Consider the following 17324-nt stretch of genomic DNA (forward strand, 5'->3'; position numbering starts at 1 on the left):
AAAGGAGCAGCAGCTTGTCAACAAGTGCTGATTCAGTTGAAATCTGGACAAAAACGTAACATAATGTTGTTAGTAATGTCATGTTTAAGTGTTAGTATTTGATACAGCACTGTGCAAAAAGTCTACAAAGACCATGTCATTAGATGTTTTATTACTAAATAATTACTTAGTAATGTCATGTTTAAGTGTTAGTATTTGATACAGCACTGTGCAAAAAGTCTACAAAAGGCCATGTCATTAGATGTTTTATTACTAAATAATTACAACTCTTTTCATCAGCTGAACTAGGGGGGTTGGGGGGGGGGGGTCTGATGTAAAGACAAGATAGGTCGAGTCAAGTCCAAATTCATGGGGTGGAAATATCCGAGTCCTAACAAGTCATAAGCGCTGTTTAGTGTTTAGCGATGCCTTAGTCTCGAGTCCTGCTTAGAACCATAGAACCTATGACCATAGTAGTCCAGTGCTAAGGTATCTGCGCTGGCTCCCAGTCCCTCAGAGTATAAACTGCTTTTGTACAAGTCTTTCATAGTCTAGCGCTAAAACACATCTCCAACATGAGAGCCATGAGAACCATCTCAGGCTGTGAGAAGCTCAGGGAGGTGGTCTCCTGCGGGGTGTCCAAAGTCAGAACTTAACAAGGTGAATCTGTATTTGAGTGTTATGCTGCCAAAAACTGGAAGTCTTCCAAAAGATGTGAGACGGTCTTCAGCAACTGAAAGTATTTTATCCACACTATTTTTTTAAACGTTTAAATGTGGAAAAATAACTCCTCTATCCACACCTTTATGCAGATCCTCACCAAACTGTCACAGTTCTTGAACCGGGCGGCACCACCCCTCTACAAAATGGTTTCAAGGTAATGCTAACTGTAGGCTGCCCTATTTATTATTGCTGTGAAAATAATATTAAACACACTAACTAATGGGCGTAGTGTGTTTTCAATAATCCAAAGCACAAATGAGGGCCACTCCCCGTTTGATCCAGTGTCCCGGGGTATGATCTGTTGGCAGCTCCACTGCAATCACATAGTTGGTAGAATGACCAGTAGTAGACAAGGTGCCTGTAAAAAACAGATGAGGACTTCAGTGACATAAACCGGACCGGTCAAACTGCTCGCTCTTCTTCTTCTGTTATAAGAGTTTGGCTTCCACACAGACCGACGTGAAAACACGAGGTGACGACTGAGCGCTTGGGATGGAAAATACAGAGCTCCACTTTCTGGGCCTTCATGAAACACGATACGAGCTGACTGCTGTCTATTTTGGGGGGGAGTAATACAAACCACTACAAGGAGATCCAACCTGAGCAATACCCGCACTTAGACATGGTAATAACCTAAACTCATTATAGTATCTCACAAAGGTGAGTACCGCAACCATTTTTACTAGAAGTAAAACTTAGTGTCGACTGTGTACAGTATAGAATGCAGTATAGATTTACTATCCTCTGAAAATGACACAACATAGATTGTTACTGGAAACTTATTCCACTCCTCCATTCCCTCAATGAACCGCAGCTCCCTAGTGATGGCAGTTCCAATAACTTAACCCTCCATTATGTATGGTCCCCCAAAGCATGAGTCAGATGCTTCTGGGGGCAGCCGCCCAAGAAACGAAAAGTGAAAGTGACATTAAATTAGCTTTTTGTAAAATGCTCAGTGGACGAGCATTGGCTGCATGTCGTGCCTGGTCCCAGGCGCTATAACACTGCGACCTTTGAACCTACCAAAAAGACTCCTCCATTGCAACACCTCTTCCAGCGTAAGGGGAGTAAGGAGGTGTTCTTATTTTTACTGTTTTGTTCATTCATTCATTCATTTTCTGCCGCTTTTTCCTCACGAGGGTCGCAGGGGTGCTGGAGCCTATCCCAGCTGTCTTCGGGCGAGAGGCGGGGTACTCCCTGGACTGGTGGCCAGCCAATCACAGGGCACATATAGACAAACAACCATTCACACTCACATTCATACCTATGGACAATTTGGAGTGGCCAATTAACCTAGCATGTTTTTGGAATGTGGGAGGAAACCGGAGTACCCGGAGAAAACCCACGCATGCACGGGGAGAACATGCAAACTCCACACAGAGATGGCCGAGGGGGGAATTGAACCCTGGTCTCCTAGCTGTGAGGTCTGCGCACTAACCACTAGACCGCCACTGTTTTGTTTTGTTTAATTCTTGTATTTAATCTTTTTACCATGCGTATGAATTCTAAGAGCATTAAATGGATCACAACTCCATGAGAAAAAACCCACTCATGCACGGGGAGAACATGCAAACTCCACACAGAGATGGCCGAGGGTGATGAGCAGAACAGTTATGCTTAATAGTATACTGACCAGCACGTGTTAAGGTCTTGTAGATGGGGCAGATGTAGATCCCAGAGGTCGGAGCTTTCCGGTTTGGTGTGGGAATAAGCCAAATGGCAGCCATTTCCGTGTAGAGCTCCTTAGGTCTGGACTCTGTGAGCTGAGCGGCGTCATTATCCCAGCGAGCCCCCTCGATGAATAAGCCATTGATGTAACAGCCTGTGTCTGGTTTCTCGTTTATATCAGACACTGCTTTCAACACAACCTGAGAGGACAAACAGACATATTACCATAACTTTCAAATAAACAACTCATTTTGGAGAAGAATGTGAGTGTGAATGGTTGTTTGTCTATATGTGCCCTGTGATTGGCTGGCGACCAGTCCAGGGTGTACCCCGCCTCTCGCCCAAAGACAGCTGGGATAGGCTCCAGCATACCACTGCCATCCAAGTGAGGATAAGCGGCATAGAAAATAGATGGATGGATATGTTAGACTTCTCCAAAATTCATTCATTCATTTTCTACCGCTTTTTCCTCACGAGGGTGCTGGAGCCTATCCCAGCTGTCTTGGGGCGAGAGGCGAGGTACACCCTGGACTGGTCGCCAGCCAATCACAGGGCACATATAGACAAACAACCATTCACACTCACATTCATACCTATGGATAATGTAGAGTCGACATGCAGCTACCTCAAAGTCAAATCCAATGGTGTCTATGGAGATGCCGAAGCGCCGAGCATAATTCTGCAAGGTTCCGGTGAGAAAGGCTTGAGGGAAGTAGAAGCCGCTGATCCAGAATACAGGCGGAATGCCATTAGAGATCCATCCATGAAGAAAACTGATCCTCTGAAGCAGGTCGGACACCCAGGATGCCAAAGGCTTCAGAGAGGGGTACGCCTAAATAGGGGAGACATTAACACTCAATCCCTGGTGGTCTAGTGGCTAGGATTCGGCGCTCTCACCGCCGCGGCCCGGGTTCGATTCCCGGTCAGGGAAGAATTGTGTTTTACATCCATGGTGGAGCAGGGTAGCCACATTGACAGAGTGATATTTATACTTGAGCTAGTTTATGGTTACTGCATGTAGTATTTCATCGTCTAATGCCTTTCTTTAACAAGAAATTGGCAACAGGCCTGAACTTAAAGTCCTCTCTTATTCTTCAGAGTGATTTATTCAAATTCTCAATGGAGTCTCTGTATGGGAGGAGCTAAGATGCAAACCGCAAAGAAAAGCAAAAAGGGAGCTTGCAAAAAAAAAGGAAATGAAATCCACCCACTGAATCATTTCCTGAGCGCTGCCGAGATGCAATTGAGCAAGGAACCAAACACCCCTTACTAGCTCAAGGGGGGTGCCCGTCAGTGTCTCTGTATCGCATGTGTATAATGAAAACAATAGAAATTGATTAAATCGATTCTCATAAAATGTCCAATTTTGTGACAGATACAACTTTTCATCCCCAAGACTGGGGAATGAAAAGGGGAACTGGGACAACATAACCAAGACAGGCAATCTGACCTATGGACCCTGGTATCAGCCAGACAATTAGAAGTGTTGTAAACGATATTTGTGTGTGAGTGTGTGAGTGTGTGTGTCTTACCTTGGCTTTCCACATATCAGGAACACTGTTGTTATACAAGCTGTTAGCCATTAGCTCCAGTTCTGATGACATCACCACTAAACCTTTCAGAGCTTTCACAATATCATTCAGACTCTTTGCGATGACTGCTAGCAAATTGTTATATCTGGAAAGTACAAAAGACAGAGTTACTTTCAATTTTTTAAAGTAAACATCCTGAAGTTTCCATGTTCTCCCTGTACTTTCCGGGTACTCCCACCAAAAACATGCATGTTCAATTAATTGGACACGGTAAATTGCCCATATGTATGAATGTGAGTGTGAATGGTTGTTTGTCTATATGTGCGTCTCTCCCCAAGTCCACTGGGATAGGCTCCAGCTTACTCTTGAGACCCTAGCCAGGACAAGCAGCACAGGAAATGGATGGGATGGACGTTCAAAGTACAGCAGACAACTTCAATCATTCATTCATTTTCTACCGCTTTTTCCTCACGAGGATCGCGGGGGTGCTGGAGCCTATCCCAGCTGTCTTCGGGCGAGAGGCGGGGTACACCCTGGACTGGTCGCCAGCCAATCAGAGGGCACATATACGTAGACAAACAACCATTCACACTCACATTCATACCTATGGACAATTTGGAGTGGCCAATTAACCTAGCATGTTTTTGGAATGTGGGAGGAAACCGGAATACCTGGAGAAAACCCACGCATGCACGGGGAGAACATGCAAACTCCACACAGAGATAGCCGAGGGTGGAATTGAACCCTGGTCTCCTAGCTACAGCAGACAACTTGGAAAAAAAATGCTTATTTATTATTTGTTTTGTTTCTTTCTCATTTTAAAACTTTTTTCCTTTAATATTTCAACTTTATGCTATATTTTCTCCTAATACTATGACTTTACTTATTTTTATAAATGTATTGGTCTTTTTTCCCCGGGCCGTACTTTGCTGGATGCATGCAATCCGGAGGATGAGAGCTGTTCATGCATTGATTTTATTGGTAATGAGTAGTACAGATGAAGGAGAGGAATATTGTATGTTGTTACCTGATGACCTCCTGGATGAGGACTGTGTTCATGGACTCTTCATAGAGTACAGGGTACATTTCCATCACCTCCTGAATATCAAAAGGCTTTGGGACCCTCACCACAATGCCCGCTACTATCTCCTCCACTATCTGTTGTACAAGTAAATTATACATTATATTCTCTTAGAGAGTATTTATCTATCTATTGACAACAAAAAGGCAATGCAGTCAACACTAAATAGGAATAGATCAAATTCAACACCTCCTCCAAGGTCTTGCCTCCAGCGGATGCAGTTCGAGGCTGGAGACGTAGCACAGCTCCCAGCAAAGCAAACGTCTCATTCTGGGCAAAGCTGATGTTAGCGTTGTCATGGAGACCAAATATCTCAGGTGTGTCATTGATGGGCAGACTGTGGATGTATGCTAAGTAGCCCTAAAGTCAGAAATGACATATCACGCACCCACCCCGAGTAGCAATTTATGCATTAAAAGCACGGCTTTGATTTGTAAAAGTACGTGTACACCTTGGAAAATAACATTATGCGGAAAATACGGAAAGTATTTGCACATTAAATTTGAATTGCTAATCTCACCTTGATATCCACATTTGTCTCAATCTGCCGGTAAACTCCAGATTCAGAGTAAATATGTTCCTCACTAAGCACAGCAGGACAGTAGAAGTCTTCCAGTACACTAAGAAGACAGCGCCTGTCCCACTCGTCTGTCACTCGGCCTCCATAATTGATCTCCCCTGCAGTGTATTTCAGAACCTGGACAGATGTGGAGCCAATGAATGAGACATTTGTCACATACTGTATATGTATGTGAACCATGATCAATGATAGGAAATTGCAGTCAAATAACTGAAGAAACAACCCAAGGGAATTTGTCAGTGGCAAATCAATGGTTGTACAGTAAACCTCGGATATATCGGACTCGGATATATCGGAATTTCGCTCACAACGGACAGATAAAAAAGAACCAATTTTTCTGTAATGCATTTCCAATAAAAATTCATTGCATATATCAGATTTTTTATAACGGATTTCGCCTATTTCGGACAAAATCTCCAGTCCCGTTCCAATGCATTTCCATTAAATTTGCCTCGCATATATCAGATGGCCGCATTGTGGCGCTCCGATTCGCCGAATCGTGACAGGCCGCTATACGACGTCATTTGCAGCGTTTGCAGCGTTGCCTGCGCGTCCAGGTACATTGGAAACATATAGTCAAGGAAGTGTCTTTTTATAACGGATAAAATCCGATTTACGCATATACCGGATATAAATCCGATATATGCGTAAAACGGACATTTTCCGGTATACGCATATAATGGATTTCGCTTATATCGGACAAAACCAGTGGGAACAATTGAATCCGATATATCCGAGGTTTACTGTACATTTATTTCCAACAGGCTGAGTGAAGTCACCTTATATGGAATATTCTGGTACTCGTCCAGAAACATTTTGAGCTGGCTGATGCAAATGTTCAGATCGCCATCTGTGAACTCGTATGGAATATTGAAGCCTAAAGGACCAAACTTCCTTCGCTCCAGAGCAATTCCGTGGAACAAACACAGAGACAAGAGCAACGACTTCAAGTGTGCTACCTGGAGAGAAGAACCGAGTCAACCCATTTCCTGAAAGGAAGAGGGAATGTTTTTAAACTCATAATAGTGTAAGAGTCGCACCTTGTTGGATGAAGTGATAAAATCATTTGTGAGCTTAAGGTAGGTTTTCTGTAGATTGGCCTTGATGCCTTTGGGTAGCTCAATGGTCATCTTTGTCCCATTTTGAAGAATGGACACTGGGAATCTATTGCTGGGGAGACTTGTGAGCCATAAACGGAAATCTTTGTGCACCTATGGGAAAGAAAGTGAAGGAACAGTTGGTGGTGTCAAAAGGAAAACATTATAAACGCCCCAGTAACCATTGATTTTCTATACCGCTTATCCACGTTAGGGTCGCGGGTATGCTGGAGCCTATCCCAGCTGACCTAGGGGTCGCCAGCCAATCACAGGGCACATATAGTATTGACAAATAAACACTGACGCCACAGTACCTTCAGGTCAATGTTCTCAATAAGACTCTCCAGTGACGGCATCCAACTGGGGGCCAGGTGGCAGTTCTGAAAGAAGACCCACTGACCTCTGTCCATGGCAGTGCGCATCATGGCTTCAGCCAAGGGACCCTGGATGTAGAAGAGATGTGATGTTAATATAACAGACGCCAAACAAGCAGATTTTCCATACAGCATACATTTAAGTCACAATGTTTTGAGTGAGTCAAGGAGAAGCAACGTCTCTAACCTGGCCTTGACCCAGGGAGATGGCAGTCATTTTCTTGGAGAAGTGCATCGCATCGGCAAACTTATAGAGGTCAGAAGCCGGGTCAGTGCCGGGAGACAGAACAAAGATGAGGGGAGAGGAGGGGGAAGACTCCTTGAAGACCACAGCCAGGTCTGAGGTCTAGTTAAAAGATATTGAAAAGGAGAATCAAGCCATAGAAACATAGTGTAGATATTGCTGCTTGCATAAAACACAATTCTTTTAATATTTCCTTCATGTCATCATTGATTTATCTATCTATTCTTTGCAGTTCTATATATATATGTGGAAAGCATGTAATGACTACAAATGCCATGCACTTCAAGCCATAAGGGACGGAGGAAGCACAACGCTACCTGAGGTTCAATGAAGCGCTGTCCAAGCTTTGCAGACACAAAGTCCTGTATGCCTTGAACAAGACAGTCAGCCCTCAGGCATCGCAGAACTAACAGCTTTTGAAAGCTGTCCAGCCTCCCATCCCACTCTCCAGGGAGAGGCTCTCTAAATGCAAACAAACACAACCCGGATAGTTTGTTACACACATTGACACCTTCTTTCAGTTCACGTTCCTGAAATTTTGTGTCGCTGCTGTGCATAATTTGCCTGTGAGGAAGATTGCTGTCAAAAATGCTCTTGAAGCCTTCCAGATGTTTGTGAAAGGTCGATGCCAAGTCGCTATAGGTCTCCAGGGAACTCAGGCCTAAAATGTCCTTCCAGGCCCGACCAGATAGCCAGCTTATGGCTGGGTTGGGAAGTTCCTGGCTGGCCATGCCGCCCGATAACAGATAACGCCACTCAGCCTGACATGAATGAAAAAGCACATTGACGTCGTTCATGTTGATTAGTTCAATATTTGCACTGTGCGAGAGACAGTGTTGGGCATGGTACTACAGTAAACCTCGGATATATCGGACTCGGATATATCGGAAATTCGCTCACAACGGACAGATAAAAAAGAACAGATTTTTCTGTAATGCATTTCCAATAAAAATTCATTGCATATATCGGATTTTTTATAACGAATTTCGCCTATTTCGGACAAAATCTCCAGTCCCGTTCCAATGCATTTCCATTAAATTTCCCTCGCATATATCGGATGGTCGCATCGTTATGCTAGTCTTGTTGATGTCTTTCTCCTGGCTCCAGATTTAGGACAAATATAAAAGTGAGTGACGTCAATAATACTAGCACAGCAGTGAATGAGATCTTAACCTCACTATTGGAAATAACGTAGGCCTGACGGGCGTAACAGGGCCTAGCTTAATTAACAATTTGTTATGCTCAGAGTCCAATAAAGTTAAATTCTCATTACCTTACGTCTCTTTTCATTGCCCAGTCCAGGTACATTGGAAACATAGTCAAGGAAGTGCCTTTTTATAACGGATAAAATCCGATTTACGCATATACCGGATATAAATCCGATATATGCGTAAAACGGACATTTTCCGGTATACGCATATAACAGATTTCGCTTATATCGGACAAAAACAGTGGGAACAATTGAATCCGATATATCCGAGGTTTACTGTAGTTACCAGTAAAAGCAACTACTTAGCCAAACCTCATTGCTTATGTGCTAAAAACACAATGGATCAAACGCCTCGTTTACTCACCATGTCAATTTCCCCATCGTTCATCAGAATGCGAGCACAAAGGAGAAACGCAAACATGAGTTTGTGCTTCTCAAACAAACTGCGACACACATTGCAGTACAGACTGAAGGTGAAGTATTCATTGATGTTTTCGATTCGCTTCTCCACCGTGTCTGTCAGTAAGAATAAAGTGAGCGGAGACTGTCAAACAGAATCTTTGATACGTACTGAAAGCTACCTGCTCTCTCGGCATTGGTGATGCCCGCCATGAATATACCGAGGAACCACTCCAGAGAGTACTGGTACATGGGATCAACGTTGGACAAGTCTGAGACACAGAAGAAGAGAATCTGTGTGCGCACAGCGACAGGCACATACTCCAGACGTGTGGCATCTATGTCCTTCTCTGTCTCCTCTGCCACAATCACTTTGGCCTGACGGAGACAAAATACTTGTGTTAGCCAAAAAAAGTAAACAAAGCCAAAAATATTTACTTAAGTAGTCAGTGATTCATCCACCAGTGGAAATAAGTGTGGTTGGGATGAACCAATAGGACTGTATCTTACTGTGGTTTGTATGAGGATTAGAGGGCTTTTGCTTTCAGTTCTGAAAGGAAAAAAACTACTACAACGGAACCAAACCTGGATCTCGGCAGCTTTGACTTTGGACGCTTCCAACACTTCAATGAGCTCTTGATTGTCCACAGGGTTCCCCTCTGTGGAGCTGAGACGAAACAAGATCTCATCTTCAATATCTTTCAGCTCTTGTTTCATTTTGGCATTGCTGACTATCAGCTGGTTCTTAGCCGTTTCCAGCTCTGGTCGCTCCGCCGCCACCACCTGGGCCAGAAGCTGGTCTTCCAAACCACTGGAGACAAAACAAAATATTCATTGATATTGGCATTGTTCTTTCTAGCAATGATATCAGCAAGACAGGGATGACAGTTTTTTACTTTTACATGTTATTCTTAAACGGATGTTTGTGCCACATGGAAATGTGCAGCTTTACAAATTGTATAGTTACCAGCATTACTAGATAGTAGGAAAACTTGTTATTTTAGTTGATTAATTTTTTGAGACAAAATATTGAGAATAAGATGATGATGATTATAATAATTGATGATAATAATAATAATCATAATAATAAAGACTATAACAATAATGATAATAACAATAATAATATTACAATGATAATGGCATGTGGCATGAACATGATTATATCTTGCAAAAAAGGGTAGGCATTTATAAGCTTTTGCTTCGGCCTACTCCTTTTGGGCTTGTGATCAGATAGTTGAATACAAATGTAAATAATGGAAAGTTATATTTTGATTGATGTAAGAAATGCACTATAATGTTTCATATATTTGCCCAAATAAAATAAATAAATAAATATTAATAACTTTTATGGCATATTGCACAACTTGTCTTATTAAACAGTGTTTATTTGTGAAATGCATCTAGTGGCATCACAGTACAAGAAGCATCATGTGTTCGTTTATTACACAAGACATTTCCTGACATTCGTTTCGATTTGCCGAATTTCAGTAAGAAAGCCAATATTAATACATTAATATTAACAAGCATAAAATAGAGTGCAGCTGAGGGGTTAGCGCGCTGGCCTCACAGCTTAGGGGTATGAATGGTTGTTCCTTTGTATTTTGGCTTGTCTGCCTACACTCCAGCACACCCAAGTGGTAGAAAAACAAATAAATGAATCTGTATACAAGGTGTATTACCTTGGTGACAGCGTGAAGTTGATAAGGGTGACTTTAGTGGAAATCTCCGGAGAGTAGTGCGGGTTTGGTAGCTTGGTGGTGATGTAGAACTTGAAGCTCTTGTGATAGGGAATGGTAGAATCACCCAGCTTCAGTTTTAAGGTGCCTTGCTCTTTAAATGTCTAAAGGGCCAAACAGGTGAATTCAGCAGCGTGGCGGACTATCATACAGTATAGTGGTATTAATGTACAGTCATACATGCAGTATTTACCTGCTGTAACAGTACAGGTTCTAAAGCAGGGTCCAGTTCTTCTTCTACATTCTCAAGTAAGCAGGGTTTACCAAAGCGAATTGCATTATCGAGACTGCGTAGGAAATCCCGGTCACTGAGCTTTATTATCTCCAGTCCACTGTCCTTCTCCTGGATGACAGAGAAAGACAAAAACAGATAGAATGTACCATTTTAAGACATCTAGTGCAGAATATCTTTATCTGTATAATGATACAGTTAAAAGTACATATCGAACATACCATGGTTTTGATCCACGAGTTGGCTTGTCCTTGAGGATCAATAAAAAGAGCCCAGCGGAGAGAATACTGGGCAATCACACCATTCTCCACCGAAAGGTTATCCTTAGGCAATCCTGATAGCTGTTCATAGAATAAAACATTACATATGTCATATGAGAAATAGTAATAGTTCAAAAGAGAAATCACAAAATAGATTCTGACCTGCCAGGAGCGAATCTTGACAGGATCACCAAGGGTGGTCATGAGATTGGGCGCATCAGTGTGTGGAACGTTTAGCTCCTTGAAAGATCGCAGCCACTCCTCTGCCAAAGCAGCCCTGTACTCTCCCTACACACACACACATAACATTGGAACACAAATATTCAAATCATTAACTAAACGTTAAAATATAGATCCATTTTTTTCTTCAGTGGAGACACCTGCTTACCGTGAAGGGTCCCAGGTATGCTACATATCCGGCAGATAGTAATACATCACCTGAGACATTATTGACCATGTATTCCAGATGTTGCACAGTATCTTTCCAGCGTGTTTTCTCATCTGCCAGTCCAGCTATAAGCTGAAAGACAGTATAGTCTAATCAATATGGACCAACCAGAAATTTTGAGAACTTTTTGTTGCAAGTTTTCTCCCTGACAAAACACACAATGCTGACAAAACGTTCTGCAAAACAAAAGGCAGAGTAAGCCAGTCATCGCACAAAAAGTTGAACTTCTGGACATGCTAGAAGTGGCGGCTGTGGGGCGCCATTACGGAATAAATTAATCATCAGTTCAAAAAGGAGGCGAGGAGGCAATATGTTTTAACAAGGATACAAAAACACTACAGTGGAACGGAGCAAGGACAAAGAGACACAGTAAAAGGAGTGAAATACAAGTGAGTCCCTTAATAATTTCTTGTGTCAAACAAAATTTGAACTTTCAGAGTGTTTAAACAAAAAAAAAATATGTGCGAAAATGGTAATGGTGAGAAGTTTCAAAGCCTTACAATGTGTATAATAATTGTAAAAAAATAAAGTTGGCTACTTCACGGATTTCACCTACTGAGGGCTACTTTGGGAACCTATCCCCCCGTTATAAACAAGGGAATACTGTACAGTAATTCTAATTCCTTCACATCACAACGGTGTTGATTTTGCTCTGACCTTATCTGCCCTAACAAGGCGTATCTCACACAGTTGAAACTTGTGGTCCAGTTCATTTTTCTTGGCCAAGCAGTCTTGGTACTTGACTTGCAGTGCAACGATACCACTCTCCACTGCTTCCTGCATTTCTTTAGCGGCCTTCAAACTCCTCTGGGACTCATCATATTCCGCCTGGGCTGCCTGGAGAGCTTGCTGTTCAAATATACACAATATGCATATTTAGATAATATTCTTACATTGTCAAATTCACAAAAAGGACAATAATTTAGGTTTTACCCGTTTAGGCTCAACGGCCTTTGCTACAAAGTGATAGAGATGCATGGCTCGGACCCACTGGCAAATTGAAGTACAGGCTCTGGAAACCTTGGCAATGGCAGCTGGTTGGAATTCTTCATTATCTATGTATGGTTGCACTAGAGTGATCACTCTTTCTGGGATGTTATCCTGAAACATTAAATGGGGGACATATAATATTCCGAGAATACAGTATCTCTACCTAGTTTGATTAAATGAAGTTCCTACAACCACAATAAACAGTAAACAATAAATTATAATTTGGCTGAATCAGATCTACATCACAGATGATACACTTCAAATGAATATTGACACCTATCATCACAAACTGATATTACTTTCAATGTAATGTAAAGGCAGCAGTAGTGTTCAAGATCCCGTTGTAAATCATAATGATGATGGCTGTGTTTGCGTGCGAGGGGTGAGGAAGAGTCTAACACAGGGGTGGGCAAACTTTTTGACTTGCGGGCCGCATTGATATAACAAAATTTCCGGGGGGGGGGGGGGGGGGGGGGGGGGGGCAGACTATATATTTTACACGTAACAGTCCACCTGGTATTATTGTATCTGTAAAATTGTCATGCAATCTGCTATTATTATTTATTATTTTATATTTATATTTAAATATTTTAAAAATAATAATATATTATAATAATTAAAATAAAATTTAAATCATAATTATTATATTATTATTATGTAAAATATGCAAATATAACAATATTATGATATATAATTAATAATAATATAATAATTAGCATTAATATAATAAATATAATAATCATAATAGTTATAATAATAATATAATAATTATTATTTTAATTTTTATTATGTGCTTGTGTCTCTTTTTTCAGGAGCACTTTGTAAACAACAGACCATGTCAAACAACGAAATTGATACAACCATCAAAAGGTTGGCTCAGGCCATGATGCCAGGTTGTATGTTGAGTTTAAATTAAACACTTTTGAAAGATTGGGCGGGCCGTATTCAAACACTTGGCGGGCCGGATGTGGCCCCTGGGCCGTAGTTTGCCCACCCCTGGTCTAACAAGTCGATCAGACATTTTGATGAGATTGTTGGGTATGGTGGAGACAGGAATCTGAACATTTCGGAGCCTGGTGCCATCCTACTATGCACATTAGAAGAGTGGATTTACTCCCATCACGAACTTTGGGTCATACTGATGTTTTTTCTTATTTACAGTATGCCTTTATCTCATTTTAAAGCTAAAACCGTTTAAGATAGTAATATCAAAACTGAATATTTGGGAGGGAAATGGTTAATTCAAATGTACAATTTAAGTATGCTGGAAATTACACTGAAAAAAATAGATTTACATTAAATTACGTGATGTCTGTGAATGCAACCCTCATTGCTCATAATAATAGTTGGTGTTGAGTGTTACACAAATAGATTTTGAGACTTGATTGACATAGTCAGTTCATTTGGAGCTGTTAATACATAAAGATATAAATTATCATTTGTTGTCATTAACATTTCTCATTAAATACAGTAAAAATTGGCATATTTCAGACATAGTTGCTGATGGTGATTCATTATGATTAATTACTTAATCTGTGTTTAATCAGATTACAATTTTGAGTCATTTGACAGGCGTAGTTTATATTTCTGGTGAAATAGTGAATATACTAAATGTATATTCTTACCTTATCATAGTTAAAAAGGCTATCCAGAAACTTAGCAGGATCCTGCAGCAAAACCTTGCCAGGTTCCCAGTAGTCATCAACCTTGGTTCCGGGTTTCTCTCCAGCCACCTTCTTAGGTTTGACTTCCCTCATGATGCACAAAGCCTCAACTACCAACTTCACCCCTTGAGGAGGGCGTTGCAAGGCACGCACCTGTGAACAACAGTTATATAATTCAATATGAAGAAGGTTGAGTAGCTTCCACATGAAGATCATAGTGTGTGACCTCAGTGACGTCTCCCTTGTTGAGTGACTTGAGGCTGGTGAGAGCAGACTCGAGCGCCGGCAACGCCTCATCCAGGTCTCTCTGCGCATCGCTGGCAATCTCTCCTGCGACACGGGCTTTCTCTGTAGCTTTGGCTTCCTCTTCTTGCACCGACTTTCGGGTCTCCTCTGCAATCACAGAGTCTTTCTGCCATGGTAAAATAGAAAAGCTCAATTGGTTTATCAGCACACACTCCACACAGTGCATCGCATGCATATCTTACTTTGATGGTCTCCATTGTGACCTCAGTTTCCCTTGCAGCCTCCTCCAAAAGAGGTCTCATCGACTCCTGCTCCTCTTGCATCTTACTCACGTCCTCTGCAGTGCTAAGAAGCTGTAGAATCAGGACAACAACTTTAATCCCAAAAGTCTACTAATAAAGAATATTTACACATATAAACACATTAGAGTCTCCCCTCCCCCAAAGGTGTTATGGTGCAAAATGAACTTGAGGCCTTGCCTTGTCCAGACCAGTGCTCATGCGCTTCCGAGCACGACACAGCTCCTGTTTCTTGCGTCCAATCAGATCCGAGAAGATGTTGAGTAATTCCAGGTAGCTCTTGGGTGTGACATAGTTTTGTCGAGAAAGCTCAGCAAGAAACTGCTGACACTTGCTGGCTACATTTTGGTGGATCTTCATGCACATATTTGTCTGGAATGAAATGAAATGCTCGCTGATTAGCAAGGTTTTTTTTTAATGACAAAGAAAAACACAAGCAGCGTTCTTACCAGTCCATCCATTACATCGGGGCTAGCATCGAGCTCGTGTAGCTCATTAAGAAATGACATGGCCACGGCTTGCAGAGCCTCATCGGGCCATGCGCTGAACCAGTCTATGGTGCAACATGTTACCAGTGAGGGAAACTGCCTCAGTCGTGCACGAAACACCTCCCCGATAGGACTACAAACAATAAAACGTGGAGGGATGTGAGCACGGGAAATTAATTTAAAAAAATCAATAAAAAGAGACCACTAACCTCATGCAAAGTACAGTGTGGATGTTGCTACGGACTCTTTTAAGGTAGGCGGCCATAAGATTGGATTTGGTTGGCTGCTGAGCCAGCTCTTGCACCACTGGCTTCATTGCTGCCAGGATGCGTTCTTGTTCGTCTGATGCATACAAGTTGGGAACATCACCGGAGTTCAAAATGCTGTTGATATCTTCCAGGAATGACTCACTTTTAATCTGGTGAGTAAATAATGCAATTAATTAATATTTCAGATGTGATACTTTGGAATTATATGTAAAGACAGTTCATATTTTGATACATATGCGGTGTAGAAAAGTGATAACCTGTGTATCCACAAACAGAAAGGTGATCTGCTGGTTATGGATGCCAGCCTTCAGCATGATGCTTTTAATGTCTTCCCGCCACTCAAGTTGACCATAGTTCTTGGACAGCTCAATCTGGAAACACTTATACTCGGATCTAAATATGAACAGGAACACTTTTTAAGGCCACAATATGGAAGTTCGAAAAAAATAAACCTCGAGCTGCGTGATGTTGCTATCTATGTCTTATAAGTCAATACAAGATTTTTGTGTTTAACTCATTAATGTGGAGGGAAATGAAGTGTTCTCACATATATGAGGCAAGCTTTGTAAGGGACTGTCGTCCGCTGCCACCGACGCCAAGCAGGAGGGCATTGCCTAGCGGCTGGCGCAGGACACGACTGATTCGGCACACGTGCTGGATGGCATCCATGAAGAGCACAAGCTTCATCTTGGGCGTGCAGTTTTGGTTGTAGTCTTCCATGTACTCCACCATAACATCTTCCAACTAGAAAATATCAACACAACATGAGAGCTGGAAAGACACACAACAATTGATTCACTGTTTATGAATAACATTCGACTCAGTAGTATTTGGTTATATTAGCTACACTCACCTTTTCTTTGTCTTCTATGAATGTGTAAACTTTGTGGAGTGCACCGGGAATCATGAAATCTCCATATAAGACAGGCTGGCATGGCACGACTTCGTCGTACTTGCAGCCAAACTCCTCAATACAGTCCTTAAGGAGGCTGTTGAACCAGTCCCTGTCTTCCACACACACCAAACGGTCCTGGAAAACTCTGCAGTTCTCGTGGTACCACAGCTGAAGCAGCATTTCTTTGTTCTAAGACCAAGCAAAGTCGTGTTAACTATAAACACCTTATGCCATCATTAATCACAAGTGGAGAACCGAGTTAAATTCCACCCTCGGCCATCTCTGTGTGGAGTTTGCATGTTTTCCCCGTGCATGCGTGGGTTTACTCCAGGTACTCCGGTTTCCTCCCACATTCCAAAAACATGCTAGGTTAATTGGCGACTCCAAATTGTCCATAGGTATGAATGTGAGTGTGAATGGTTGTTTGTCTATATGTGCCCTGTGATTGGCTGGCGACCAGTCCAGGGTGTACCCCGTCTCTCGCCCGAAGACAGCTGGGATAGGCTCCAGCACCCCCCATGACCCTCGTGAGGATAAGCGGTAGAAAATGAATGAATAATCACTGTTTCATGATTTTCTTAACATTAGTTGTTAGTACCGGTAGTCCGTGTTTCACCATTACTGCATATTAAGTTTTGTGTAGTACTACCTACCTCTACCATTGTGGTCTCAGCCATGAGGACCCCCTGGAAGACCTTGGACAGGTCTCTTAGGTTGAATGTGTAATGGGATTTTGCAGGAGTTGGGAGAAGTTGAGAGCAAATCGTCGTGTAGACGTGGATAGTGGCTTTGACGATGGCGTCTTTCAGTGGCACAATTTCTGGCACTGATCCTGTCAACAATGATAATTTGACAAAAATCAGAAAAAGTTGATTGCAGTGTATCAGACTTATTAGTTTAGAACATGTAA

At 42.0% G+C, this 17324-nt stretch overlaps 1 protein-coding gene and 1 non-coding gene across 6 annotated transcripts in view; one reads left to right on the forward strand and one right to left on the reverse strand.

The window, feature by feature from the left end:
- Nucleotides 1-75: 75 nt before the first annotated feature.
- Nucleotides 76-17324, reverse strand: part of dnah1 (dynein, axonemal, heavy chain 1) — a 63692-nt gene continuing 46443 nt past the window's right edge. For 2 of the 5 annotated variants that reach the window (XM_058079459.1, XM_058079468.1), the window contains exons 46-77: nt 17068-17246; nt 16373-16603; nt 16067-16263; nt 15777-15912; nt 15460-15668; nt 15212-15383; nt 14943-15134; nt 14706-14816; nt 14444-14629; nt 14179-14370; nt 12497-12664; nt 12221-12412; nt 11504-11635; nt 11278-11403; nt 11077-11196; nt 10817-10966; nt 10567-10727; nt 9473-9698; nt 9070-9265; nt 8853-9004; nt 7596-8039; nt 7222-7380; nt 6975-7103; nt 6604-6774; nt 6343-6522; nt 5504-5680; nt 5173-5343; nt 4930-5060; nt 3903-4047; nt 2996-3202; nt 2336-2570; nt 76-1060 (exon numbers count right to left, since the gene is read on the reverse strand). In XM_058079459.1, the coding sequence (XP_057935442.1) occupies nt 939-1060; nt 2336-2570; nt 2996-3202; nt 3903-4047; nt 4930-5060; nt 5173-5343; nt 5504-5680; nt 6343-6522; nt 6604-6774; nt 6975-7103; nt 7222-7380; nt 7596-8039; nt 8853-9004; nt 9070-9265; nt 9473-9698; nt 10567-10727; nt 10817-10966; nt 11077-11196; nt 11278-11403; nt 11504-11635; nt 12221-12412; nt 12497-12664; nt 14179-14370; nt 14444-14629; nt 14706-14816; nt 14943-15134; nt 15212-15383; nt 15460-15668; nt 15777-15912; nt 16067-16263; nt 16373-16603; nt 17068-17246 (5699 nt within the window). In that variant the 3' untranslated portion in view covers nt 76-938. Of the gene's footprint in view, nt 1061-2335; nt 2571-2995; nt 3203-3902; nt 4048-4929; nt 5061-5172; nt 5344-5503; nt 5681-6342; nt 6523-6603; nt 6775-6974; nt 7104-7221; nt 7381-7595; nt 8040-8852; nt 9005-9069; nt 9266-9472; nt 9699-10566; nt 10728-10816; nt 10967-11076; nt 11197-11277; nt 11404-11503; nt 11636-12220; nt 12413-12496; nt 12665-14178; nt 14371-14443; nt 14630-14705; nt 14817-14942; nt 15135-15211; nt 15384-15459; nt 15669-15776; nt 15913-16066; nt 16264-16372; nt 16604-17067; nt 17247-17324 lie in introns of those variants that run through there. The other 3 variants (XM_058079478.1, XM_058079486.1, XM_058079493.1) reach the window with 3 other exon arrangements.
- trnae-cuc (transfer RNA glutamic acid (anticodon CUC)) lies at nt 3230-3301 on the forward strand. Its single transcript has one exon. It is a non-coding gene; the product is annotated as a tRNA-Glu (tRNA).

This window comes from Doryrhamphus excisus, chromosome 1 (genome assembly GCF_030265055.1).
Source record: "Doryrhamphus excisus isolate RoL2022-K1 chromosome 1, RoL_Dexc_1.0, whole genome shotgun sequence".
NCBI classification, from domain to species: domain Eukaryota; kingdom Metazoa; phylum Chordata; class Actinopteri; order Syngnathiformes; family Syngnathidae; genus Doryrhamphus; species Doryrhamphus excisus.